Source organism: Misgurnus anguillicaudatus, chromosome 23, assembly GCF_027580225.2.
Source record: "Misgurnus anguillicaudatus chromosome 23, ASM2758022v2, whole genome shotgun sequence".
Taxonomy (NCBI): domain Eukaryota; kingdom Metazoa; phylum Chordata; class Actinopteri; order Cypriniformes; family Cobitidae; genus Misgurnus; species Misgurnus anguillicaudatus.
The window spans coordinates 18,911,600-18,938,819 of NC_073359.2; the positions used below are offsets into that span (position 1 = coordinate 18,911,600).

Below are 27,220 nucleotides of genomic sequence, written 5' to 3' on the forward strand. Positions count from 1 at the left end.
AATAATACCGCCCCTTAATCTGCACTATCCGACCACAGCACTGCCATTCAGTGCAGAGAAAAGCACAATTGAGTTTTAATTCCAAAAACCATTAGGTGTGTTCGACTTCATGCGGCGCTGCGCAGACCGATCGGCGGCTTACTTGAAGCAGTGCATTCCGGTTAGTAATTTTGTCCGACTTCAGCTGGCGCTGCAGGCACGTGACTGTGTCATATGGTTTTTAAATATCGCGAGAGCGTTTCGAGAGTTGCCGGCTAGCTCAGCCGGCACAGCTTCTCCAGAGCGGCTGCACGGAGTTGTGATGACGACACAGCTTTACGTGATTGGTCGCCTCACTGATGACAACAATCACGTGCGTTTCAAGTTTAATCCAACCTTTACAAACATTATAAATTCATGTTTTAAAACAGGAAAAAACACTTTAATATGCTTAAATATGTTATATTGTGGCATATAATAAAATAAAAATAACAAACTCTATTGGTATTTTAATAATATAGGCTTGTTGTTTCCCGTTATTTTCGGGTATACAGTATAAACAGCAATTAAAATATTAGATATAAAATGTTTCTGGTTGCAACTTTTTATTAAAAGGTTTGTTTTTATCAAATTCAGCATCTATTTCACTTAATTTGCGTTTAAAAAAAGGAAACACAGCGCAAACGTCACTATAGCAAGCAGCAGGTGTCCGGCTTGACGGCTCCGTCTTCAGTTCCTCCCTCGACTGCAAACGGCAAACCGTTTTTTGCACACACCTACAAAGTGGCAATTTTAACAAGCTATAATGAATTATTTATATGGTATTTTGAGTTAAAACTTCACATATGTACTCTGGGGACACCAAAGATTTATTTGACATCTTAAAAAAGTCTTGTGCCATGGCCCCTTTAATACACTGAATAATCGATAAGCCCATAGTTCATAATTTGTTTTCACAAATAAACATATTTGAAAAACCTCCCCCCTCTGACTTTTTCACAAATCGGACCCTGATTATAATATATGTGACCTTGGACCACAAAACCAGTCATAAGAGCCAATTTTGTTAAGTTGAGATTTATACATCTGAAAACAATAAGCTTGATGTATGGTTTGTTAGTATAGGACAATATTTGGCTGATTTACAACTATTTGACAATCTGGAATATGAGTTGCTACATTGTAAAATATTTGCAGTATCTTGGCAAATCAACACACATTTTTATGTTACTTTAACTTAAAAAATTAAGTTAAACAATTTCAACTTGAATTTATACGTAATGTCAACTTTTTTTTGGCCAAAACTTAAAATAGTAGGTTGAACTGACTTGCAAAACCAAGTTGTTATAACTTCGTGCTGCTTTTTTTTACAGTGAAATGATAAATACATTTTTGATGTTTGGGGAAGGAAATGTACCAAATATTTTCATGGATAATGATATTTATTTAATATCCTAATGATTTTTGGCATAAAACAAATATGCCGGTGCAACTTATGACAGGGTCACAAACCATAATGTAAATGAACATAAATGTATTATATATAATATATAGGGCGACACTTCCAACATACAATATACAATAGGAGTTCACCAAAAAATATATAATCTGTCCTCATTTAGCCTACTCATCCTCAAGTTGTTCCAAACCTGTATACGTTTCTTTGTTCTGCTGAACACAATAGAAGTATTTATTGAGCAATGTTTGTAACCAAACAGTTTGGAGCACCATTCATTTCTATAGTATTTCTTTTCCTATTGTGGAAGTAATGGTGCTCCAAAACTGCTTAAATTACCTTCATTTATGTTCAGCAGAACAAGAACTTTATACAGATTTGAAACAACATGAGAGTGAGTAAATGATGACAGAATTTTAATTTTCGGATGAAGTATCCCTTTAATTTGACATTTAAACTCGGCCATTAGGCTATCCTCCCTTTTTGTCACCTAATCAGCCGAAACACTCAACAAAACCACAAATTTACATAAAATCCTAGAGCCTCATTTGTTTAAATCCCAATAAGGTAAGAATCTGCCGTGTCGATGTTGTATATATTTCATAACTTCATTGACTGATAGCCCCAAAGGTGCAACTTGAAATGATTCTTGTGTAATTTCTGTATTCCCACACTACCCAACTTCCTGTTGACAGACCTATGCACAACGGCCCTGTACATTGACGAAGGCGTGCCCTCCTGTCTCAACAAAGGATTCGGGGTAAACAACAATTGCAACGGGATGACGGATATGGACTGTTGAAAATTTCTCAAACCCAAAAGTGGGAACGGGAGGTGACTTTGATGCCCTGGAATGCTGTTCACCCACACATGCACAAACGCCCACATATGTCCCACACGTGTCACATACTTGAATACGCATAAAGACACCCGGCATGCACATAATAAAAGACACTTAAAATCTTTGCCATTCATCCATCCCATTTAAAGAAGTTGAGTAATGATAATTGATGACTCATGTATTGCTGTTTAATTAGCAAGGGCAAAAGCATCAACTGAAATCTATTTAGGGTGGGAATGCAGATAATCATCTGCTGGAGATTTGTACAAAGACATAATTGTTCATTTACAAACTGTAAATCAGGTTCAGCTGTAAGGCTCACACCTTTCCGCATGCTTCCAAAAATATGGGGAAAGGTGTGAAATAAATTATTTATAGAAAACGTGTTTTAAGGGGTTGCAGTAAATTGAAAATTACCAGCTGTCTACCTATCTCTCTCTACCTGTATACACACACATATATGCGCGCACGCACTCAGAAATTGACTTAAATGTATATTTTATATAATTATATGTATTATACAATTAATAATTACCCTACTATGTAATATTATTAATTATTAAAAATTATATATATATATATATATATATATATATATATATATATATATATATATATATATATATATATATATATATATATATATATATATATATATAATTTTTATAACAAATATTTATATAGTTAATAATATTATAATATTTATTTAATTTATATAAGCAGAATATTAGTTATGTCTTTGTTATGCCTTTCACAAGATGCTTATTAATTTGCCTTTTGTTTAAACAATCACATACATCGTGAATGCCATTTCTGTAATTAAATACGAGCTTGCTGTAATCATTGTAACTACTTTTCATATTTAATATTTTCACTGACAGACTTCCTGACAATGAAATTCCACGTAAGTTGTTGTTTACCGTAGACTTCTCTCGTATCCAAGGTATGTGTTTTCCTGGACTGGTTGCCCAGTTACCTCCTAATGTCGTCAGCGTACGGTTACGCCCCTTCTACATCGACGGCTTTCTTTTAAGGTAGCTTTTCGTTAGAGGTACTACGTCAATTATTTGTTCAACCAAACAGAATAAAGTACACGCGCGCATTTTTATTTCTCAACATTACCCGTGAGGAAATCAAACGATCACGTGAAGCCCTGGTGCATAGTTAAAATAAAGCCAAAACTAAACGTTAAAAGCAATAGTGTCTTTGTCTCTACCTTAAATCACATGCTGACATCGCAAGAACCGCAGACTCCGCCCATCCTGTGACGAGCTTTGTAAAGAGGTATACGTGAACTGCGACGCATGAACGCTATATCACACGCGTTTAGTTTCGGACAGCAGGAGAAGCGGAGTTGAGTAGTCGTGGGATTTAAACCGGCATAAGGACCGCTGATTCATTTAACACGGCAAATGGGCAAAATCAGTCAGTGCAAACACACCAACTGACTTTGTGGACATTTTGGACCTTCTTTGTGGAAAAATAGAAAGTATATATATAATTCACACTATACATGCCAAAACTAGGAAACTTTGTGGAGGATTCGGAAACGTTGTCGCGAAACTTTGAGGTTTTCGCCACAATAATTGGTAAGTTTGGATGTCACTCTTATATTTTGAGAACGCAGCTAGCGTAGCTAGTTTGTTATTCATTAAATTATATAAACAAATTATTTGTACATCTGTTGTTTACAATGGCATGGCATTACTTTAAGTGTTAATAATTTAATTTAAATTAGAAAATGCTGTTTTAGTGTAAACGCAATGCATTGCACCGATTTTACTTTAATTTCTTATACTTTGTATGTACCTTGTCTGACTTTTTAAATTATTTTGAACTGTTTTAAGTAACTTACTTTGGAAAACCATCTAGTTCCTAAAGCCTCTTTGCTATTTATCACGCCACACAAAGTATACTTATAAATCTGCTATAAGTGTTACTATGTACTTCATACTTATGATTTCCAAATTTGGTGTGACCTATACCGTCTTTTCACCGCTGGTAGGCGCTCGAGTATTTCATTGGTCACCATGAACTCATTACATTTTACAAAGATATAAAACACAGTTAGCGTTTGTATCATGGTGCATTTCGCAAATTTTTGCAACATCTTGTAGGCCCTATGTCAAATGTTATCTGTATTTTTTAGTTTCGGTATAGAGATAAAGTACGTAGCTGGTTTACAGTGCAGACGGTTGCAAGCTGTAGCGTTCTGAACATTTGGCACGAGATCGTGATAGTGAGTGACGTAAGCGTCAATTTGTGTATCGCCCCGAGCGATGCTTATTATACTGTACGGCTGGGACGCGACGTTTCCTTAAGAGCATATTATCTTTTACGGTGGGCTATTTGCATAGTGATAATGATAACCGTAGCAGATGCTTTCAAACGTAAGGTAACTTACACGCGCATACATATTACACATGCTCCTAGTAAATGCGTATAAAATGTTTATTCCCGTAAAGAAATCTGATATACGGACATATGTTAAACACATCAGTTCATATATGGCGATATGCCTATATATCAGATTTCTGTGTGGGTTGCTGTTATTGATATTTGCATACGTCAATGTATAAAAAATAGATTTCTAGGAGATGTGTGTGCGTGCGTGTGCATGACCTAAAAATCTGTTTTTCGTACATTAATGTATGCAAGAAATATACATACCTACATGTATATTATCTGTACATGTGTAATATGCGCGATGTAGAGTAGCATATTTGGTGCATTTTGGAAACGGGCCAACCGAATGTTGTCATTTTAAACATTCAAGGTTATTTTTGGGCGACTTGTGTTACTTTGACAGTTTACCTCATGAATGGTGCGGTATTGGTACGAGTGGGCTGGATCTCCAGTGTTTCTGAGCCGCTTTAAACCTCGCCCACTCAGCCTGGATTCGTCCTGAATGAGGAACGGGATGTGGGGGATGAGAAAGGGGGTTGGGTTTCTGCTCCACGTGGGTGATCATGCCGCTCTCTCGTTGGCTACACACGCGGACGTCATCGCTTGCGCCTCCTCTGATTGGGCGGAGCGGCGGAGCTATTGTGGGTGTAATCATAGCGCTTGTGGAAGCGAGATACGGCGAAACAACGGTCATTATTATGCGCGAGTTTCTCTTCGCGATGAGGAGCGCGCTCTGAAAAACGTCGTAAAATCGGACGTTTCCGCAGTACGGTTGCCCGATCGCTCGCCAGCACCATTAACGACAAGGAAATACAGTTTACAGACAATGTATTTGGTCGGAAAACCAGCCATTTAACGCGTCCGGTCCATAGCATAGAATTAAATACTACCAGAAGAGCCAGTGTGTATTTAAATTAAAGGATCGTTACGCATCAAAAACGGGAATAATCATCGCACCACCGCCATCTGGAAATACTTTCCTAATAAATAAAAAAACAGGACACCGATAAGAGATCCGCCCGTATCATCGACTCCTCTCCTCTATAACGCAGGCTATCGAATGGACCCGCACCCGACCGCCCGGAGCTGCAGCAGTCGCGGAGCCGCGCCGTCCTGTGAGAGCGTCACCGGCGAGCCTCCCATGAATTTGTACATCCAGTCCACCACCGGCACGCGCTTCGAGCTCTCTCTTCCCGTAGAAGAGACCGTGGAGGGGCTAAAGCGACGACTTTCTCAAAGACTCAAAGTACCCAAAGAAAGACTCGCTCTGCTGCACAAAGAAACGTGAGTATGCGTTACTGATCGCTAAGCAGCTCAATTGGTTTGCAACGCAAAGCTCCGGGTTCGATTACCAGGGAGCGCGCATGCTGATCTAATGTATATAGATTGAATGCACTCAAACTCACGCTTCTGCCAAATGCATGAATGTAAATGCGCTCTGGTTATGCTAGTGCATGTTAGTCCACGTTTCATATCTCCAACCAAGATATTTATAGCTCTGGCAGGCCTATTTTAAACAGAGATATCTGCTGTTGATAATGTGCTGTGGAAAACAGTTCATATGGGCCATGTGCATAGGTTTAAATTTAAGACTAGGTGCATGCAACCTATGCACGAGTGCATTGTATCTTGGCATATATGTTTAAAGGCCTTGAGGTACATATGAATAGTATTTCCTAATCACCGGTTGCTTTGCTGGATTAGATAATGCAAGGCATTAGTAAACTAGATAAGCAATCCTGGTGGGACTCACGCCGGTGTGTTAGAATATTCTTTAACTGAATGTTAAAGATAAAGGGGCGATGTTAGTTTCGGTGCAGTTTAAACATTGCCTAACAATTACACATGGGTGGTGGTGCTGGGAGGTGAGAGAGAGCGGCCCTTTGTCACTTGCAAATGACCCTAACAGTTGCATTGTTTGTGCTTTGAATCAAGCCGATTGAAAAGCCCTCGCAAATAATCACCACCAAATTACATCATCCCTTTGAAAAACTAAGAGAGTCGCCTAATCTCTCTGTTTGGTTTAGCAGCCTTCAGGCCAATGGCTCAGTCCCTTTGTTCGGCAGGAGGTGGTGACATTTAGCCCGAGCACATGTGTACACGATTATGCCGGCAGGACAGATTATTTTAGGGATTTGTGGGTTAAAAATAAACTTGGGTTGTGTATTGTCAACGGACGGATTTATAGGGCGTTTCTTAAGCGGATTTATACGTGCACTTTTCTGTATTATCAAAGATGTTTGCTTTTATATGGGCACTCTTTGTTGCGATACAGATTAACACTCTCATTTAAAAGGAACAGACGCTGTCGCTGGAAAGAGTGCATATACTTCAAAGTTATCAAATGTATACATATCTGTACCTAAATGAGGGCCCTTATTAAAGGGCACTGCCCCGTGACAGCTTTGTTCTGAGTAGTTTTGAAAAACATGCTCATCTATATCTTATCTTATCTCAAAAAGTCATATCACTATAAACGTGTTATTTAATCATGCAATTATTAAACTATGTACAATAACGCAACCATAAACTACGCATATGAATGTTGACGTCTAACATCTGTGTCTTTCTTCTCCACAGACGCCTGAGTTCAGGAAAACTTCAAGATTTTGGTATAACGGATGGGAGCAAACTAACACTGGTTCCAACAGTCGAAGCCGGCCTAATGGTAAAGGCACTGTATGGCCGATACATGGCTACATTTAACTCAATGCCATATGAGATTGCATGAGAAGCTTACCCGGCCATATATCTCTTTCCACAGTCTCAAGCGTCAAGACCCGAGCAGTCCGTAATGCAGGCGTTGGAGAGCCTGACCGAAACGCAGGTAAGATTTCATTCTAATAAGGTCATTCCAGTAGATGTTTGAATTACAGTAGCCTATTACATCGGACAGTTGTGCGTACACTTAACCTAATTGCCCGGGCAGCGACGAATATCCAGCTGGCTCTTAAAGGACCATTTGTATGTTTTTGAACTCTCTACTTGGCAAGATGTTGCACTGACACATAGGGTAATGGGATACAGATGATGCCCTTCTAAGCTTTTAACTTTAAGACCTCCGAACACTTACCACGCATATTTTAAGAAACATCTTCCAGTTTCCTGGCAACATCTGTGAGGCGAGCCCCACCTACAGTAGTAGCATCAAAAATTTGCTATTTTATGCGTCACACGAACAGATAAGCGACTGTCGCATTCTAGTTTGTAGTTTCATTGACTGCTAATAGATCTTATCGTTACAAACCTCCTGATTTTGGTATCAAAAGGGCACAGAGTTTACTTGCTTATATCACTGGATGTTGGCATTGTCATGCCTTTGCCAAGAATTGCAGCCACATGCTTCCGCTAACGATATTTTGGGAAATCCTGGGTTATTGTGTGCGAACGTGGGTGTGCATGCGTACCCGCGTTACACAGGAAGGAGCAGATCTTCAATGACGGCAGAAGACAGTTGTGTGTGTTTTTAGGGAGGGGGTGCACCGCTCTTATCATTGAACGCATCCTCTCTAGGCAGATGCAGTGTCTTCTGTTTCTATAGAAAAGCATTTATGGCGTTTCCCATCATTGAACCTTTTGCAGGGCCACGCAAATGCTAACTGCACTTTTTTCTGATCTAATGCACTATTTGTAGGCAGCTAACTGTGTCATCTGGTCTATTATGAAAGGGCTCTATTTCAGACATGATTTTGGATCGGTTTTAGTCATCTTTTTTTGTAGCTTCACACTCGCAGACACCAACTGAGTCAGTAACGCTGTCAATATGAGACACATTCCTCTTTCAGAGTTAAAATTAGTCAACACAATTGTGCACCGATATGCCTTTTAAACGGGTGTTCGTGCACCGCTACTGTATTCAAACTGTGCTCGACAGTCATGTGGTTTGAACAAAGGGATGAGATAAGGTTGTCTGAGAGAAGATGGATAGATACACCATATGTAGCAGTGGAGCTCTTGAATGGCTTCCAGGGAAAGATCCGTCTCAGACTTCCTTGTGACCAGGCCGAGTGCTTTATGGAAAGGAAAGGCTGGCAATTATTGGAATGGTTTTTTTCCCCTTGTTACTTCAGACTAACAGCTTTCTCTGGTCTATAATTTAAAGCTGTTGTGGTTTCCCATGTCTCTCCATAGTCTCCAGTTTTACCCTTTCTGTCGTAAAAGAGGAAGAAGAATTAGCAAGGAGTGGTTCCATACATCCTCTGTCAAATGGAAGTTTTGTTAGTTGAGGAAAAAAAGCCAATTTTTTTGCACTTTTGTTGATAGATCAGCTTAAAATAAGCCAGTTATTAGAAATAATGACTAGTGTCTCATTTATTTGGCAACCGAGTTTGTTAATTACCAGTTTCCTTGCTTATCCGCCTCTCAAGACAGGTAGATCGCTCGCTCTGTCCCCGGGGTGTAACAAAGCAGTTTGTTTCCACAAGCAAGTCAGTCAGTCTCAGCGCCACACACTAGAGATGTGATCCTGTCATAACTCTCCACCCTCCAGACACCCACCTACCCGCTTTTACAATGGGCCCGGGTGCCTGTCATTGTGTCTGAAAATGGACAGATGCGAATAATAGGATCCAACAATTTAGGGCGAGACCTTTAAGTTACCCCTTTCGTCATTTACGCCCACCCAGCCCCCCTCCCGGAGGGATTGAGGGGTGGAAAAATTGAAATCTGTCAGTGAGGTTGAGGCGAGAGATGACCACAGCGAGGTTCTCTGATGCGATTACCAGGAAGGACAGTGATGAGTCAGAAACCTGGTACATAAAAATAAAAGCGGTAAGATCGTGTGTCGTTTCGTGGATCAAAAGGATGGTGATGTCGCATTCATACTTTTTTTTGGGTAAATATTTGAAATGAAAAAGTGGGTGTCGCTGTGTGAACAGCTGGCACATGGGAGGAGAAATTCGTTTGCATTCACCCGATCGGCGATAAGAGCCGTGCATATGCATGTTTACACAGAGCGAAGTTATCACAGGCAATCAGAGATTCGTGACTGTTCCTGTTTCCCACCCGCCTTTGTGATTGAAGTGCCTGGTTTCGTGACTGAACTGAAAATAAAAAGGGGTGGGGGGCTGTGAGGAAGTTCTCATTAGCCAATAACCAAGCCACTTGCTTTTCTTAATGAGGGCCGAACAGTCATCTGTACTGGGCTGTTTCTTTTTTTAGCTTTGTTCTTTGCATATTTACCCTTCTTTTGTTCTGTGATATTTAAAGCTTTCTTCCATAAAGCTTTTTTTAGGTCATTATTTAAAACCCCATGATTGTAGATATTTTCAATCATGCTGGCTGCAAGCGTGACACGTTTGTTTTGACTCAGTCTTTCGCCTACCCAGACTAATCTGTTCAGTCATCTGAGGAAAAAAGGTGTCGCGCTTCACAGTTCAGATCTTTTGCTGGTTACCAAGATCTCAGAGAATGAGGAACCGTAGAAAAGATTCAGATACAACTTTGAACTTACATGTAGTATTTTTTGACAAATCGAATTCGACCTTTACCCACCGAATCCTTCACATCCATGTCTCACGTAGACCTTGAGAAGGTCAAACCCCCCCGAGCGGGATTTCTGAAGATCGCCTTCTCTTTAGCGTTCGGATAAAGATGCAAGCCATTGATTATTTTAAAAGGCCTTGTTATTGCATCCACACCCTACATGTCTCTTGTAGGACAGTATCGACGGCCCCCCGGCACGATCAAAACGCGCTGGTCGATGGCGAGGGTTAATAAGCTGGTTCATGTTCGCCAAGGCCTTTGATAGGTGACCAGTCGCCTTTCAGTCATGCGTGGTATAGCAAAAAGCCAGTTTTTTGATTTGACCCCTTCGAAGATGAGTGAGGCTTCAGGCCGTGGTTGAACGTCAGCGTTCACATCTCCTGCAAATGAGTTCCTTGAACCGCTGAAACCCCAATAAATAAAACTGTCAGCTATAGAGTTGGGAGAGGAAGGAGCCAAAGGCGTATTCTCGCTGAATATTTCATCAGCATCTACTGGCATCCTAACACCCCACCTCCCCCAACCTCTTTCTCCTCCGACCCTCCTCCCCGTCTCCCCTTATCACGTTTTCTTTCTCCTTCACCCGTTCCTCACTGCATAGCAACCGCAGCCCACTGCAGAGCAACATGCCTCCCCAACAAATCAAAATGGACGAAGTATAAAGGCCGTGTTGGCTTGCCCATAAGCACGCAGTTATTTTACATACATAGGAACTTGTTGCGTTATTTGGCGTTGTTATTTTTTATATAATGAAAGATAAAAGGGTGGGTCCATGCTTTAAGGGTCAAAAGTAAGAAGATCAGTTTCGCTAAAGCTAGTGGCCCTTAGAACAAAGAAGCATTTGCAATGAGTAATTGTGGTCGCTTTTAAGTGTCTGACTCATTTTGGGTTCTACATGTTGACACTTAAGAGTCTGCACACAGTTTCTATAGGACCCACAGCAGATCTAGCTGTCGTCTGAAATTACTGGCACCACTACTTTCAACATTTCTTTGATTGAAAGAGGGTAACTAAATATGGGTGTTCTTCCTTAAACAGCAAATGGATCTCCATAATGGTCTCTTAATATTTTGGAGCCATTTATTTACATCAAGGACACTTGAACACGACAGAAGCTTTGTATAACGTACAGTATTTGAGCACACCTTTTTTGGTCACCAGCAGATACTGTGCCAAAGAAGACTGCACTACACACTGCTTTAATTTTGCATATTTAGTTTTATTTAGGGATGCACCGCTGTACCAGCCTATAAGGCAGTATCTGTAGTTAAATGCATTTTTTCGCACTATCGGACATTGTCTGATTGTTTAATAACAGCCGCATATAATATCCTGTAAATCAAAAGGGACAGAAAAATGCATCAGAAGGTCTTAAGGTATCAATCGTTATCAGTAAATGTCATTCTAAGTAATCAAATATTGGCATCCAAACAGAAATTTGGTATCGGTGCATCCCTAGTTTTAGTACTTGATGGTTTACAAAGTTAACTGATATAATTTAAATATGTTTACTGTTATATTTCTCAATGCTGTCTTGTGTTCTCGCTATCTTTTGTGTAAAAAAAGAGGTTGTAAAGGTTTAAAATAGTGTTTTATATAAAAACCAAATACCATGCATTTTATATAATCAGGAAAAAACAATTAAATTAAATTTATTTTAATAATTGTAATGTACTCATGCAAATATTTTTTAATTTCATTTTCATCAATTATGTTGGCTTTTATGACTCGAACTGACGGCTGGGAAATGTCCTCGCACACCACGTCCTCATTTCTCCAACACTTTTACTGGTTTGTGGGGGTTCGTGCACACTCTCATTATGTGGGATAAATCTGGGCTTGGAGTGAGTCAGTTTAATGCTCTGGCTCGACGATGACCAATCTGCAAGGCTAATGTGGGGTCTGGCACTCTTTACTTGACAATTCACAGGCCCAAGTATATGGAACGGATTACATGTTTAAATTATTAGTGCTCGGATGTTCATTGTCCCACTTACAGAGCCCTGGTCAGCCAATCAGGAATGAGATCTGCCTTAGACTTGAAAATTGTCACTTAGGGTTTGCCGTTCATTCAGAAATGGTACTTTGGTGAATTATATTGTGTTATTTCATAATCATACTTGAAAATCAAGAAATCTGAAAAAAAATTAAGTAAGGTCTATATCTGGCTCTTGGTCTGTCAATGAAGTTCACAGAGCGGTAAAGGTCACTGTGCTGCTAGAGTGGTCGCTCGATGGAAAAACAGATCAGCAAAAGAGCTGAGCGAGAGAGAGGAAAAACGATGTAGGGTAGACCCACATGATTTAAAAGGTTAACAACAGGTCAGCCAGCACAAGCACACTTTGGATGCTGAATGGATTTGCTGGGGAAATCTTCATGGCCTCCTTTATTCTTCTCGTATCTTCTAGTACATTAGGTTGATTGTGACTTTGAGTGATTTAAAAGCTTTAGATAGTTACAGAACCATCTGTGGTTTGTCTTATGGTTTTTAGCACTTAAAAACAGGGGCAGCTTAAAAAAAGCATAATATAGCAGATGCAACAAAGCAAGCCTGAGTGTTAAGATCGAACAAGAGGGAAGTTGTTTCCAGTGTTTGGAGAGCCATGTCACGCAAAGCACTCTTCCCTTGTTTTCCAAGTGGCAGAAATCCCCAGAACTTGGCTTGACTTTCCATTCTCGGCACTCCAAAAATGGTTCTTTCCGGTCCATCCTTTCCAACAATTAGCTATTATGCGAGTGTACAGAGAGTGGGTCTGCATCCTGTTTCTATGGCTGATTTTTCAGGCTCGAGGCCAGGCAGAAGTGCTTAGTGGGTGTGCTGAATGCTAAGTTCAAGAACGGGAGAGTGTTTTTGTGTGTGTGTGTGTGTGTGTGTCTTTTGTATACTTCTGCTTATTCATAAATAGACATAAACAGTGCTTCACTTATTCCATCATGTTGTCAAATTCCTGTCCACTGCAAGAGTATTACTAAAGCCACCCCCTCTCATTTTCCTGCCCACAGGTCAGTGACTTCCTGTCTGGCCGGTCTCCTTTAACCCTGGCTCTGCGAGTAGGCGATCATATGATGTTTGTCCAACTGCAGTTGGCAGCACAGCACTCGGGTGGCCCGCAGTTACAGCATCGGCATCTCGTATCGCGCGGAAATTCGGACAGCACAACGGGACACTCGCATGGAGCCTCTGGCTCTGCCTCTGGGACTGCAAGGGTTTCACATAACCCCCACCATCATCCACACCCGCATCACCCCAACACAACACTCCCATCCAACCCAGTGGCCTTCCCAGTTCCACCATCCCCCTCTATCCCGTCAGTTCCTCCCATGTATCCCACCTCTGCTTCAGGGCACTGCAGCCCTCCGCCTCACCCCTCACCGCTTCCCAGCAGCTTTCTTCACTCCCAGCAGCCATCTTCAGCCTGTCCCACCTCTCCGAGCAGTCCCAGCCCAACAGCTTCTTGTCCAGAGGTAAGTCTTCATTTTACATCTAACCAATCCAGTAATTCTTTGTATACAAAAAACAGCATTTTTCTAAATAAATAAATAACATTTTGCACAAATACAATGTATTGCTATAAATGAAATTGAAGTTCAGAACCAATGGCTTAGCCAGACAAGCACACACACACACACACACACACACACACACACACACACACACACACACACACACACACACACACACACACACACAGACAATCCTTGGGTATGATGTACAAACCATACTAGTGGTTGACCACTGTCCTATCTATGTCTGACACAGGCTAACTGCTCCGCAAAGACGTCCAGCAACTGTAACACTCCCTCGCGATCCCGCAAACCAGGTGCTATTATTGAAAGTTTCGTCAACCACGCACCAGGAGTGTTTTCTGGCACATTTTCAGGTATGTTGTACTCTTCATTTATATTTGTGAATTGGCTTAGCATAACAAGCATATTGCCTTATTTCTAACTTCTGTATTGGTTCTCTTTTCCTAAGGCACTTTGCATCCCAACTGCCAGGACAGCACCGGACGTCCTCGGCGGGACATCGGCACCATCCTACAAATCTTAAATGACCTCCTGAATGCCACCCGGCACTACCAGGGCATGCCACCATCGCTTACACAGCTCCGTTACCAGGCTCAGTGCAGCACCCCGAGCTCCCCAGCACCCTCGCCACCTCCTTCACCCCCTCACACCCCTGTTCTATCTGGCCTGCCCACCACGATGCCAACCCCTGAGCCCCAGCCGACCCTCCACCCGCTGGTACAGTGCCAGAGCCCGTTTCGCATGTGCAAGCCTTCTGGTGAGTTTTATTTGCCATTAACTGAATATCTTGTGGATTAATCACTGCTTTACCAAAGTTTAGTGAAGATGGGCAGGAATGAAGTTGGTGTTCCCATAGCTCATATGTGCTAGCAACACACTGAGAAAATGTTTAGCTTGAATGCACTGCAGCTCCAAGGTTTGCTTTAGCAGAAAGTTTTAAGATTCAAGAGCTTGCCTCGAAGGCTTTACAATAGTTCAAAAGGTACAGCCACTGAAAGATATGGAAGAGTAACAATGTCGAAGGGCTTGAGTCGGGAAGAAACTTTGGATCCACTACCTTCCCCCAGTAGTCTTGTTCTGTTAGGCCTCAGCAGTCATGCTTCAGCTGCCACAGCATGTCTGGCTTTGTCTATATGCTGACGGTGTCCGCTTTCCTCTGTGAAGCAAAGAATGGGGGTGGACTACTCTGTTACCAAGAGGAAGGAGGCAGAGAGCCAGAGCGAGAGAGATAGCAAGGAAAGATAGGACTTGCAGACGTGTGGCAGGTACCCCGCGCTGTCTGGTAAAAACTGATTATCTGGGGCAGCTCGCTTCAGCGCTGTGGAGGAAATTGAACTGCTCTATCATGAAACACTGCTGTTGGAGAGTAGAAAGATAATGAAGAAATATTATCCTAGCGCTGTTCAAAGCACAGGGCTGTTATCAATCTAGACTAGATTAAAAGCATACCAGGCTAACACCGCAGAATATGAAAACATATCATCTGCTGCCGGGGTGGAATAACTTCGGTCGGTCCGTTCCATGTCGGCATAGGGAATCTTTCACATTTTTTGAGGTTGTGCATACAGCCTATTCAGCCCCTCCACCACCTATCTGCGTCTTCAGCCCTGTTTAGGTCTTTGTTCATGGTACATCATACTGGTCCGACTTTCCTATTCCAATGCTTTATGGCAGTCCTATTGGCCTGGCCTGGTCAATGGATGTTTGGTTTCTTTGCAGCCTTTAAATAGAAATTTACACGAGAATTATAAGCTCGACGAGAACACTCATTGTGTTTGAAAGTCAGCAGGAGGAGGTGGAGGAAAATACCAAGGGTCCATTCATAAAGTTTCGTTTGTATCCGGCCAGCAACTGCCCACTGATTAATTGGTGCTTCCTCTTGGGTGAGAGAGGAAATAGGGCAGGGTTCAGTGGCTATTTTTTGAATGAAACTGGACTGCTAGTCAGCAAGTGGTTCAACAAAAGATTTAATATAGAGATATAGAAAAACATGGTAATTTACCATCTTGTCAAAAGTAAATTGCATTTTTTAGACCGTGTGAGAGAACAGAAATCCACTCTAAAGGATTTTTCACACCAAGTGAGGATAACGTTTAGGTTATTCAGTATTTTTTAAACTAATTTTAAGAGAATATAACATTGTGATCACTTTAAGAGTGTGTTTTTTCGCTAATAAATGATTGACAGACAATTACAATCCCTTTTGAATTTTTTTTGCGCATTTAAATGTAAAACTTTGGTGTGCCAACCTAGAATAAATGTGACATCATTGACCATTGGTGTAAATGCTAACATAGTTATCATCATTAAAACTTTACACCAACACTAAACCTAATAGCTTCAGTTGTTGAGTTGTCTTGAGCTCTTTAAAAGGATAGTTTACCCAAATATTTTAATTCTATCATCATTTACTCACTCTCATGTTGTTACAAACCTGTATAAATTTCTTTATACCATACTGATCAGAAGCCCCCTTGACTTCCATAGTATTCGTTTTTCCTACTATGGAAGTCAGTGGGACTTCTGATTGGTTTGGTTATGTAAATGATGACAGAAATTTCATTTTTGAGTGAACAATCCCTTTAAAGGTGATTCTTCAGCAACTGGCATCCAGCTTGTCTAGTTTATAGTAGACCCTTCATTCATGCAGCATTCTGTCTTTTCGGCTTAGTCTATAGGAAAAACATGTGAGCAATGCCTCTGTGTTGTATGGGTAAAGAACACTTTTGGAAATTTCACATACTTTTAGAAGTGCATCAGCATTTCTTACTGTACAGAGCAAACAAACTTCATAACCCACATTTGGTTTTAACTACGCATACTGTTCCTGGATTCTTGTAGACTCATGCCTTTCATGGACTGTAAGACTGTGGTCAGTGTTTGTGGGGTGGTTAGGGGGGGTTATATATGAAGGAACACTGTGCGTGTGTTGGGGAGCGGTCTGCCCCCAAAAGGGTTGGCCATTCATGACTCAAATTCCTGTGCTCGCCCGGGGTCTCCCAGCCCCCTTGCCCACTGCAGATAACCTTCTTTGTTTGACCTAGTGTGCGCAAGTAGCCTAAAAATGCTTTTGTTGTGTATAATAGAGATTATAAGTAAAAAAATGAAAGCTTACAGGCTTGATGCTTTGTGAGGGCTGTTAGAATTGGTCTTGTCTGTCTGTTGGAAAAAATAGAGAGTACAAAAATGAAGACAAAACAAGTCTTCGAGAGGGAGATGGAAAAAATGCTTTCTTCACTCTGTACTATCTGTCAGCTCAGGTTAGTTTAGTTTGGGCTGTTGAAGAGAGCCTGGGTGGAGCAGTATTTTTAGAAGGGAGAGAGAGAACAAGACTGCTCAAATTCCTTGCTCATTTAATCCGACCGAAAGCAAGCGCTCCCGGCTGCTGTGTGTATACTGCAGGGATGTGAAATGTCAAGATCTCAGCCCTCTTTGTCCTAAACTCCCTGTTGCTTAAATACTGCCAAGTTCTCTTTCTAACCCAAAAAAGACAGTTTTGTGTCTCCGTGGATCCCTGTCTGCTTGATCGGGTGCCCTAAGGCTCATTCCGTGTCACTATGGTGCTCAGACCTGCCCAACTCAGTCAGGGTTTAATAATTCATCCCCCCAGCTTCATCGCCAACAAGCATGTAAGAACCCCTCTCCTCCCCCAGGCCAACTATCCATAGCTGCTCATCAGGCGTGGCCATGGCAGGCCATATCCAATGCCTTTTATTGCTCCCAGTATGCAAATTGCGGTCATTGGAGACCTAGGCACCCTGCAGGGTCATTGATGCCACCCCATCTGAGAAGCAATGGAGATGTCAGGCTTTGACCGCTTCCCTGGTTTAGTAACAGCTAGGGGTGCAGATGGCTAAACACAATGGCTGTCCTGTGATGTGCACCCACTCTGAGCTCCTCTATACCCGGAGGCGGCATTGGCAACCATCCGAGCTCTCCAGGAGTTATCTGCAGCTGGCTTATAGCACAAGAGCACCTACTATTCTCGGTACATCTGGACATTAGCATTATTAAGGCTTTATTTACTGTAGGGGGTAAGGTATGTCATTTCTTCAAAGGGGGTATCTTTGTTGCTTTCTTTATGGTGTCAGATGTGGAGAAGTAGAGACTAATAAACGGTTATAGATGCCAAAACTTGATGTCTGACACTCGACATACTACTACCGAGCTACAGAGACATCTCTCCTTGATGCAGAACGATTGCAGCATTCAGACTCGAAAAGATCACAGGACTTACCAAGGCAAACAAACAAATAAGTCAAAGACAAGCATTAATTAAGCTTGATCTTTAATGGATAAATGGAAAAGGGAAGCTTGCAAAGTCTTCTGGATTGCTGTAATGTGGGCCGACACGTCGGGTTGGGCTTAATGTTTACCCGAAACCCTGCTCAACTGACCTAATACCTGCAGACAGGCCAACAGGCTCATTGATCGTGTAAAAATCCCTTTCTCAAAAAGCTCCATCGCTCTCTCTTTACTCATTCTGAACCCTCCCCCTCTTCCCCATCCATTTCTCATCTCACGTGGCCATCACTGCTTGGTCTGAATCCTGCTCCCTCCATGCAAGGATCAATACATTCTTATAGACCAACCCCTTGCCTTCAAAAAGCATGAGCAAGCCAGTCATGCTACTTCAGAAATTCCTCACGAATTGTTCAGCCGGCACGCTGCTACTTTTTAGATTCCTGAGGGATTTTCGGTGTAATCTCTTCCATCCTCCGTGGCTTGTTCTCATTTGGCGGCTTCACTTTTTTTGACGTCCTCTGAGGGGCTGCATGGAGGAGGAGTGCCGTGGGTGGATGCGGGCGTTGGGGGTGGGGGTCAGATAGGAAGGCCAGGTGTATATCTTGTGTACGGGCCGAACAGCTGCGCGGCAGGAGGTGGGGCTGAGTATGTTTTGTATTTTCCTCCCCCCTCCTCCCTGGGGCTCGAGCAGCTCGTCACAAGCCTTTTTTTGTGTCCTAACCCCCCTAATTTGAGCTGCAGGTCTGAAAATGTCGAGTGCATGCTGAGGACACTGCAGTGTATGCAGACAATGTAACGTTAGCATATAGGCTCAAGTCGGACGAATGAATGCAAGGGGAGGGTCTTTTTGCTATCTTCACTTTCTTGCTCGCCCCATCCGTGATGCACAGTTCACTTGCAGTTGCCGGTAGCGAAATAATTCTGTTCACCCGCCCCCTGTTTGTGCCAAACCTTCAGCTTAGGGAGGGGAAGCATAAGGGGATGAAGACTGAGAGAAGTGCTCTTTGTCTTTGTATCCCAGCCCCCAACCCCAGCCATTCTGACCTCCTTCTTTCTCTGCACTCCAAGCCCAGACAGGTCTGTCGGAAAGCTTTAGGCCAGCCAGCTACAACCTAAATATTAACCCTATAAACAGAGTCTTGAGTCTTCCCTTTGGATAGCCGTATTCGTAAAGATGCGGGGATGTTAGAAAGCAGATTACTTTCACATCTTTATTGCACAGTGCCCAATACCAAACCAGAGGTCATTTCATAATCTAATTATTAGTAGCATTAAGGTTTGATTTCACTTGAATGCCACGGCCTTACACAAGGTTATCAAGGTTGTGTTTTCACAGGTCAATGATGATTTTTGTTGAAAATGGCTCATCACAAAAATTACTTTATCTGGGTTTCACAGACAGGGTCACTTATAGTGTCCTTGGATTCTTCTAGAGCAACCCAGGCCATGTGGGGGAAAGGACATTGGCAGACGCCATATATTCTCACAAAGAACAAAAAGACCTAGTAAAGTCCCCCAAAAACTTGGCTTTGTAGCAAGGATCTGCCATAACGTCTTTGAGACTATTGTGAGGTTCCTACAATACCTCAACAGTGGCATGCCGTGCCCAGTGCTGCTAATGAGCTCTTTTTTTTCTGATTTTTGTAGCTCTGTCCCATGGGGCACAGCAGCTTCACGAAGTAAGTTTTTTCCTCCAGCTCCAGCTGGTGCACTGAGAAAAGCTGACAAGCTGACAAGCTGCCCTACTTACGAGGCCTAAAGTTGCCATGAGATTTCAAAGGGCAGATGAAGGAGAAAGCATGAACTCATTTATCTCTCTTTATTTTAGAAAGGTGAACACTTGGTAGGATCTTGTGCTAGTAATGTCTGTAGTATTCAAAGTCTGACAAGACCAGAACCTCTCTAACCATATGCAGGCCACAAATCTGATTTATCTAACCAATGTTTGGGGAAGAAAGGAATCTGGGTCTGTGTTTGTTTGAACAGCCTGTCTTCCTCTTAATATCCAAATAAATAAAATGTACATATTTAGCACAAATCCTTCTGTAGGCAGCCAAATGGTATTGAATAAAGGGAAAATGGAACCCACACAAAAATCTGATTTCATTTCGATATGGTGAGGTGGAGGAAATTGATTAGGGAGTGAGAATATGCATCCGGCCTCCTGTTTTGCTTCCTTGCAATTGCTCGAGGTGGGATTCCAGAGCATGTCTCTCTCTCTCTCTCTCTCTCTCTCTCTCTCTCTTTCTGTCTTTCTCTACAGCTTGTCTGTCTTTTTCTCCCGAGGCAATGGGGAGGGGTGCAGCGTTTGTGGGGGTTGGGGTCTTAATACTGTGGGGGGGTTTGGAGGGGTGATTACTGGTTCAATGAGCTCAGGCCAGGAAAAGAAAGAGGGAAAAAAGGCCTGGCTCACTTCGCCTACAATTTCCATTCGCTTGCATTTTCTATTGAAAGCCAATAGCAGTGTCCTCGCCTGGAGATGGATTGCTGCGCTAGAGCTAAGGTTTAATCAATAGGTCTTTTTAATTTGCCATCGATCCATGTTAAAAGCTACTGCTGCCGTGTGTGTGTGTGTGGCAGAGCACACCCGATGAAAGATAGTCTATGCTTGGGATTATTGACATTCTAGCTGGCTATTTCATTATTTAATTCGGGGATAGATCCTAATGGAGCTGGATAATAGATTGTGGTTTCTCTTTCTCTTCCATTCTCTCGAACATATTTATAAACTTAAGGTTTAGGGTTTGTGCCGTAAGTGCGGAAATAAAACCCCACGTTTTTTAGTCTTCATCAGCCAGTAAAACCGTTTCTAAGATGAAATTGGATTAGAAGGTATTCGCTTCCTGTAAAAGAAACAACAAAGTCAAGATGGTATCACTTGGGAATTTATGTGCGCATGCACTCGTAGGCGTTGGTCTCCTCCCAGGCTTGTGGGTTTCTTTGTGAGAAAGCACTTCTCTTGCGTATCTCAAGGGCACGCCTGCCAGGACATTTTGAACAAAACGTTTCCGATAAGGGAGCAGAGAGGACTCGTCGCCACATACCGGGATGTTCTCTTCCGAAATGCAGAATCGAGAAGAGGGGTAGTTCGGGTGGGTGTAATCACAGCTTGCCTTTTTGAGAACATTAGTGTCACCATTCATATGTGAGTTTATATATTTAGTGCCCAGCCTTAGATAACAGCGACCAGGATGTGCACTTAAGATCCAAACCACTGAGTCATTCCTTTCTACACCAAATATGTTTTTGGATGCACAAATGTTTTTGAAAACCCTTTCAATTTGCTTAATCAACTTTTTGTTTAGAATCTTTGCGTTGGCGTGTTTTCTATTGAAACAGGAAGTTTTTTTTAAATAGGTTTTATTTGCTATTTGCTACTCGACTGTGGGTTGTGTCCTGTTGCAAGGGATATTTGCCTTTCAGAGACAAAACTCTGTATGTAATACAGGTCATCAGTTTTTGTGTGCTAGATGACGTCAAACTTATGTGAGCCTGAAAACCTATTCATGTTTGTCAACATTGTGAAAATATAATCTCTTGATTTTCTTAATAGTCATTCCTGGTGATAGTAGTACTTATACTCTGCTCTTTCTGTTTCCTTAGGTGATCGACTGCGTCAGACGGAGAACCGGGCCACACGCTGCAAGGTGGAACGGCTGCAGCTTCTCATGCAGCAAAAGCGTCTGCGCAGGAAGGCTCGCCGAGACTCCCGCGCCCCGTACCACTGGCTACCCAACCGCAAGGCCGGACGGAGCAACAGCAACAGCAGTATGTCCAGCGAGGGCTCCCTGGACCTTGACTTTGAGGACTCTGTGTGGAAGCCCGACGTCAAGGCTGACATGAAATCCGAATTCATCATGGCCTGAAGAAGCAGAGACCATCCACATCGAAGCCCTCGACTGGCAGATAGGATTTGGTTTTCAAAATTTTCAAAGACCGTACCAGGAGAAGCACCTTGGAAGTTTAATGGGCTGCTTTCCTTATGTATCCTGTGACCACATAGACACAAAGGAAGTTTCAACTGGCTTCCTTGATAGACTACGATCTTGGAACGGACTGATTTTCGAATTGTGACGTTCGGATACGGATTGGACTGACTAATAGACAGCATTTGGACTCAGGTCCAAGAAGTAAACAAATGAGCATAGCAGACATCATTGGTGTTGGGATTTATTTTTCTCTTCCTTTCTTTTTTGTTTTTCTTTTTATCCCAGGAGGAACATAGATGGAGATGCATGTAGGCCAACTACAGGCATGATGTACGGACAAAAAAACAGATACTGCTCCTCCTCTTGTTCAAAATGGGCATTCATAGTTCAAGGATCGTTCGAAGGGGGTTATCTTCGTTGTTTTTCTTACGTCCTGTTTTTCTTGAATCACGATGATTTCTGAAACAATGTAGCATTACCCACAAAGCATTCAGGTTTTTATCTTTATCATTTGCACACACCTGTGATTTGAAATAGACAATATTAGAACATAAGCGCATAAGGACATGGCACAGTGCATGTTTAGTATATAAATATTAAAAATGATTAAGACGCTTTCTCAACGACAGCTCAGTGTAAAGTCAGAGGTTCAAGGTAGGAAACTAAAACATGGAACGAGACATGAATGAACATAAGATTCAAGGCTTGTAAAGTCAGTTTTATATATAAAGAGCTACTTTTTGTTTTTTTACCTCCAGATAAAGAAACAAACAAGCATAAAGCAACAGTCACACAGCGAGGCTCGTGTCAAGCTGTGAAATGAATCTGATGAAAGAAAAGCTTACATAATCATTCAAATACACACTGTATCTCTCCCGTTACCCTAAATGTGTATAATAATAGGAAAGTGGTGGGGTGCCGGAGGAAAAGTTTACAAATGTGCATTATAATGGCTCATTCTGCCAAAGTGGAATTTTTCATTTATGCATTTGACTAAAACAATGCAAATACCAGCATTTACTTGCAGTTACCAACCAAGACTAATTGAACAAACGTTCTCCAAAATATATATTTAAAATCTAAAGTTTTTTTACTTCTTGTGCATTGCTTAAACAAAAAATTAGATGGAACAGGCCTACGATCACAACGTATCCCCAGCCCACCCCCCTTTCATTCTTAATAGTGCCTCGTACGTAGACGCACTGACATATTCAATCAGGTGTTCCACAGAAAGACGGTTCTGCTGCTACATGGGACTTCTCTTTGCATGCAAAAGTGTGAATTATTGATCATTTTTTGTAAAAAATAATAATAATACTGAGAAACTGGTGCTGAAAAGATATACAAGCATGAAATTGTGATAAATGAAAAAAAATAGACATTTCCCCAGCTTTTGGGATCTCTAATTAGAAACGTGAAGTTACATATCAGTTGCAAACCAAAACAGGACTGGAATTCTGTACGTGGATCATTCCGCTAAGGAACAACGAAACACTTTCTACTCCTAATGTACAAGGATACACAGAGCAAACACCCAAACCCTGCCCCGCTACCATCGGCGCGTCCAAACGTGGACTGATGTGGACGTTGGCAACCAACTTTTGCCCCCAATGACTATTTGGACATAAACGTGAAAATGTTCGAGATTGCACTCACTGAGTTTGCAATGAGATTACCTACCTGAAGGGGAACATTTGTTTTTTCCTTTTAATTATGTTCAAGTGGCCTTAACGTTCATTATCGAAACGCTCGCAGTGGTGGACAACAAAGGGATGTTTATGTTGTTTTTGTCCTGTGTATTTGTTAATTGGGGGGGCAATTTTTTGTGTTTAGGAGGTGGAGCTCTATTATGTCAAGGCTTCAGTGCCTTAAATATTTGCCCTTTCAATGTGTATAAAAAAACTGAACAAATTATTTCCATTTATGCAGGTTTTTTAATGAGCTCTGGTAGAATTTTGTTCGATTGTTACAAGCTGAGGGTCGTACAAAATGGCTTCAGGTTCCATCAGTACGTTCCTTTATTTGTTCTTTATCTGTTGCGTCCCTTGAACCCCGCTGTCCTACAACGAAGCTGAAAAGCAACAAATTTGCGTTAATTGAAAAAAGTTTCAACTGCAGTGCTACAGCAACAAAGTGCCCTAACTCTTAGTTTGAGATGTCCTTTAAGGACACGTTGACAACATGCACTTCCCTTCGATAAAGATTTTCAATGGACGATTTCTCCCTTCCCCCCTAAAAATCGTTATTTAATTTCTATATATGTATGAAATATACTCTGTGTGTGCCTCACCTGTATGTAAAGCGGTTAAAAAAAAGGAAAACTGAAAAAGCATAGGAGACGACCTGAGTTTTAGGATGGGGGAATTTGAAGGGGGAGGGAAGGGGGGCATTTTCAATAGTTTGTTGGAGTTCTAATCACATCATTTAAGTTGCCTGTTCTTTCTTGTAGCCAATGAAAACTGATTACAAGAGTTGAAAAAAAAACAATTTACAATGTTCTAGCTATAGACCGGTGTAGCACATGTGTGACTGTATTAATTTATGAAACCAAAATGGTAACTGTGAATTATGTATTTCTTTGTGCATTTTTTAAAAGTGGGCGGAAGCATAATGGCGTCGCTATGCCCTGCTTTGTTTTTGTGGAATATAATGGAAATAATCACGTTAAAAAAAGGAAAATATCTAAATATATTTTTTTCTTAAGCAATACATTTCAGTGTGACTTGTGATAGGACATTTTCTTTTTTTAGGTAATAAATTGAAAGAAAAAAATCTGAATTTTTCGTGTACGTGTGAGTGATTTTTATCTATTTGAGTCTGCATATGGGTGTTCAGACGAAACGCAGAACAAAACTCTTATTGTACTTTTTTTTTTAGATGAAACCTTGATATGACTACATGGAAATGTAAAAGAAAGTAGATATTTTGGTGATGTAATAACTATTAGTTTAGTCTATGGAACCAATTTAAGAGTACATATACAAAGTACATATATTTAATGTAGTCTAAATAAATAAAAAGTTTATTAATTATACTTGTTAAGAATTGTATAAACTTAAACTACACTAGTCAACATTTGTAGTGGATCAAAACCTTTCATAAAATCTTTGAACAATACTTGTTCTTGTCTTAAAGATATCTTTGATTAACTTTTTTAAATGTTGGCTAGTATATGATAGTAGCATGTATCACAGTAATATGCAGTTATGCTAACAACATTAAATGACAGGCCATTTTATCTACGTCTATGCTTGGGTATTGCCACGCTTTATGTTTATGTCCTGTCTTTCTACTAAAACCAAGTGGACATGTAATGAAAATCTGACTTTTTTCATGTTTAAGTGCTATAATTGGGTCCCCGTTGCTTCTATCAACCTAGAAAATGTGAAAAAAAAAATCAACCCAGTAATTTAGTTTTGGTAAATCATTCTCTGCACGCTTGTGGAAAAAATAGGTCAGTGAAATTTGGCTTCCCTTGTGATATCAAAAGGGGATAATACCGCCCCTTAATATGCTCTATCCAACCACAACACTGCCATTTAGTGCAGAGATCAACTCATTTGCATTTAAAATGTCACACCAAAAAACTGCACATTTTTGCTCACACATACAAAGTGGCAATTTTAACATGCTATAATAAATATTTATGCGCTATTTACTTCACATACGTACTATGGGGACACCAAAGACTTGTTTGACATCTTAAAAGAGTTTTGTGAAATTTCCCCTTTAATGCTGAATGCCAGACAACTTGGATTTGGGATATTTCTCAACTCAAAACCAAAAATAATTTCTGAATTAATCAACATGCAAATAAGCATTAGTGTTTATTAACATAAGGGTTGAAGTGGAAAATATCCTAAATCCGAGTAGAATGGAACTTCTGCATTTAGCTTGCAGTTGCATAAAAACGTAGCCTACATTATCATGTCAAGTGTGGGTTTTCACAATTCTGCAATACAAAACTATTATACTGACAGTAAATGAATAAATAATCAAAACATGTATTACTCCACTTAGACTAAGTTAAGAACACAACTGTGCTTTTATTCAGTTAAAAAGTATCTCCCCATTCACTTGTTTTTGTTAGGCAGTCTTGCCCTCACCAATATGGCGACGACGTAAGATTTAGCAGCCAATGCGGCGTCTATGTATATCTATGATCACACTGACTGCACAGTTGCGTGGAAATGATGAAAGCTATCTTTAAAGTGTACAGGTTTATATGTATCTGGTGTTCGCTCAACCGCAGGGGTGCCAGATCAGAGCCCGAGCCGGAGTGAAGTGACAGCGGCTGATACTCCAACGCACCCACCCATCTGTCAACCGGTCCGTTCCTCTCCCGGGAGCTAAGATGAGCCGCGATGACAGATTCAGGGTGAGCACATAACTTACAGTAGGCAAGTTCTGTACAGACACATAATCTGTATTCACGAAGCATACACGACGAAACCAACAGTCTCTCGTTGTAAGAGCATCTGCAAAAATTTAGTGCGAGGATGAAAATAAAAGATTTTTAAAATAACGATTTTCGTCTTTCTTAGCTGTGGTGCTAAATAGAATGATACGAAATATTTTGTGTTGTTTTGCAGACAATTCTTAATTACGATAGTTTTTTTTTATTATAGAGACGATGGACATTGCATTTACATTAGGATCCATAAAAAATGTGGCACAGGGGTTAAAGGTAGGGTAACAGATTTGATCCTGAAACATTTTTTGTTATGCTGGTTAAAAGTCTCCTCACATCCTGATAGCAATCATTGTGTTAAGTTGTTTAAATGTATTTGTAGACATTTATGTCATCTGTGAAAGGCGTAGGACCAAAAAATGTTCAACAAATCATAGATTTCGGTCCGAACGGACGTTTCCATTTTTGTCCCTCATACGTAAGCGTAATTTGAATGCCAACCGCGCAGCGAGTCCACGCAGACACCATACGTCATCGGTGCGTTCACATGCGCTCACCTCATGTCTGTAAACATTGATAACAGCAAACTTTTCTGCTGAATTGACAACCTACACAGGAGGCACACAACGAAAGGCATCTTTTATAACAACAACAGCAAAAACTGCCTGGATCAGCAAGAGCAAAAACCCAAATTAACATCGGTAACTTTACCACGAGATGAAACAGCTGCAGGAGGCAAAGGGTCTGAAAGGGTCGTTGCACTGTTTATTTTGGTAAGGTAGGTACGCGATATGTTTGTATTGAGATGGATTCAGATATTCTACTTTGATGAAACATTGTGTTGCTTATGAAATTTGTATTCGTTTACGGATTAGCGTAACGATATAGTTACTACGTCTACACAACCGAACGTGTGCTTAAACTAATTCTGATGTAAACCA

The 27,220-nt window shown here is 41.1% G+C and overlaps 1 protein-coding gene across 1 annotated transcript; it reads left to right on the forward strand.

The window, feature by feature from the left end:
* Positions 1-3,567: 3,567 nt before the first annotated feature.
* midn (midnolin) lies at positions 3,568-24,646 on the forward strand. Its single transcript, XM_055216851.2, has 8 exons — positions 3,568-3,865; positions 5,735-5,966; positions 7,263-7,350; positions 7,447-7,509; positions 13,170-13,631; positions 13,927-14,047; positions 14,143-14,451; positions 21,543-24,646. Exons 1-8 carry the CDS (start codon positions 3,790-3,792, stop codon positions 21,803-21,805), a joined length of 1,614 nt encoding a protein of 537 aa, XP_055072826.2. The 5' UTR covers positions 3,568-3,789; the 3' UTR covers positions 21,806-24,646.
* The last annotated feature ends 2,574 nt before the right edge of the window (positions 24,647-27,220 follow it).

Excerpts from the sequence above, each read along its gene's own strand:
- midn (XM_055216851.2), top strand. The coding sequence starts at position 3,790 with ATGCCAAAACTAGGAAACTTTGTGGAGGATTCGGAAACGTTGTCGCGA. Across the intron at positions 5,967-7,262 it reads GCTCTGCTGCACAAAGAAAC|ACGCCTGAGTTCAGGAAAAC; the intron begins GTGAGTATGCGT and ends TCTTCTCCACAG. Across the intron at positions 7,510-13,169 it reads AGAGCCTGACCGAAACGCAG|GTCAGTGACTTCCTGTCTGG; the intron begins GTAAGATTTCAT and ends TCCTGCCCACAG.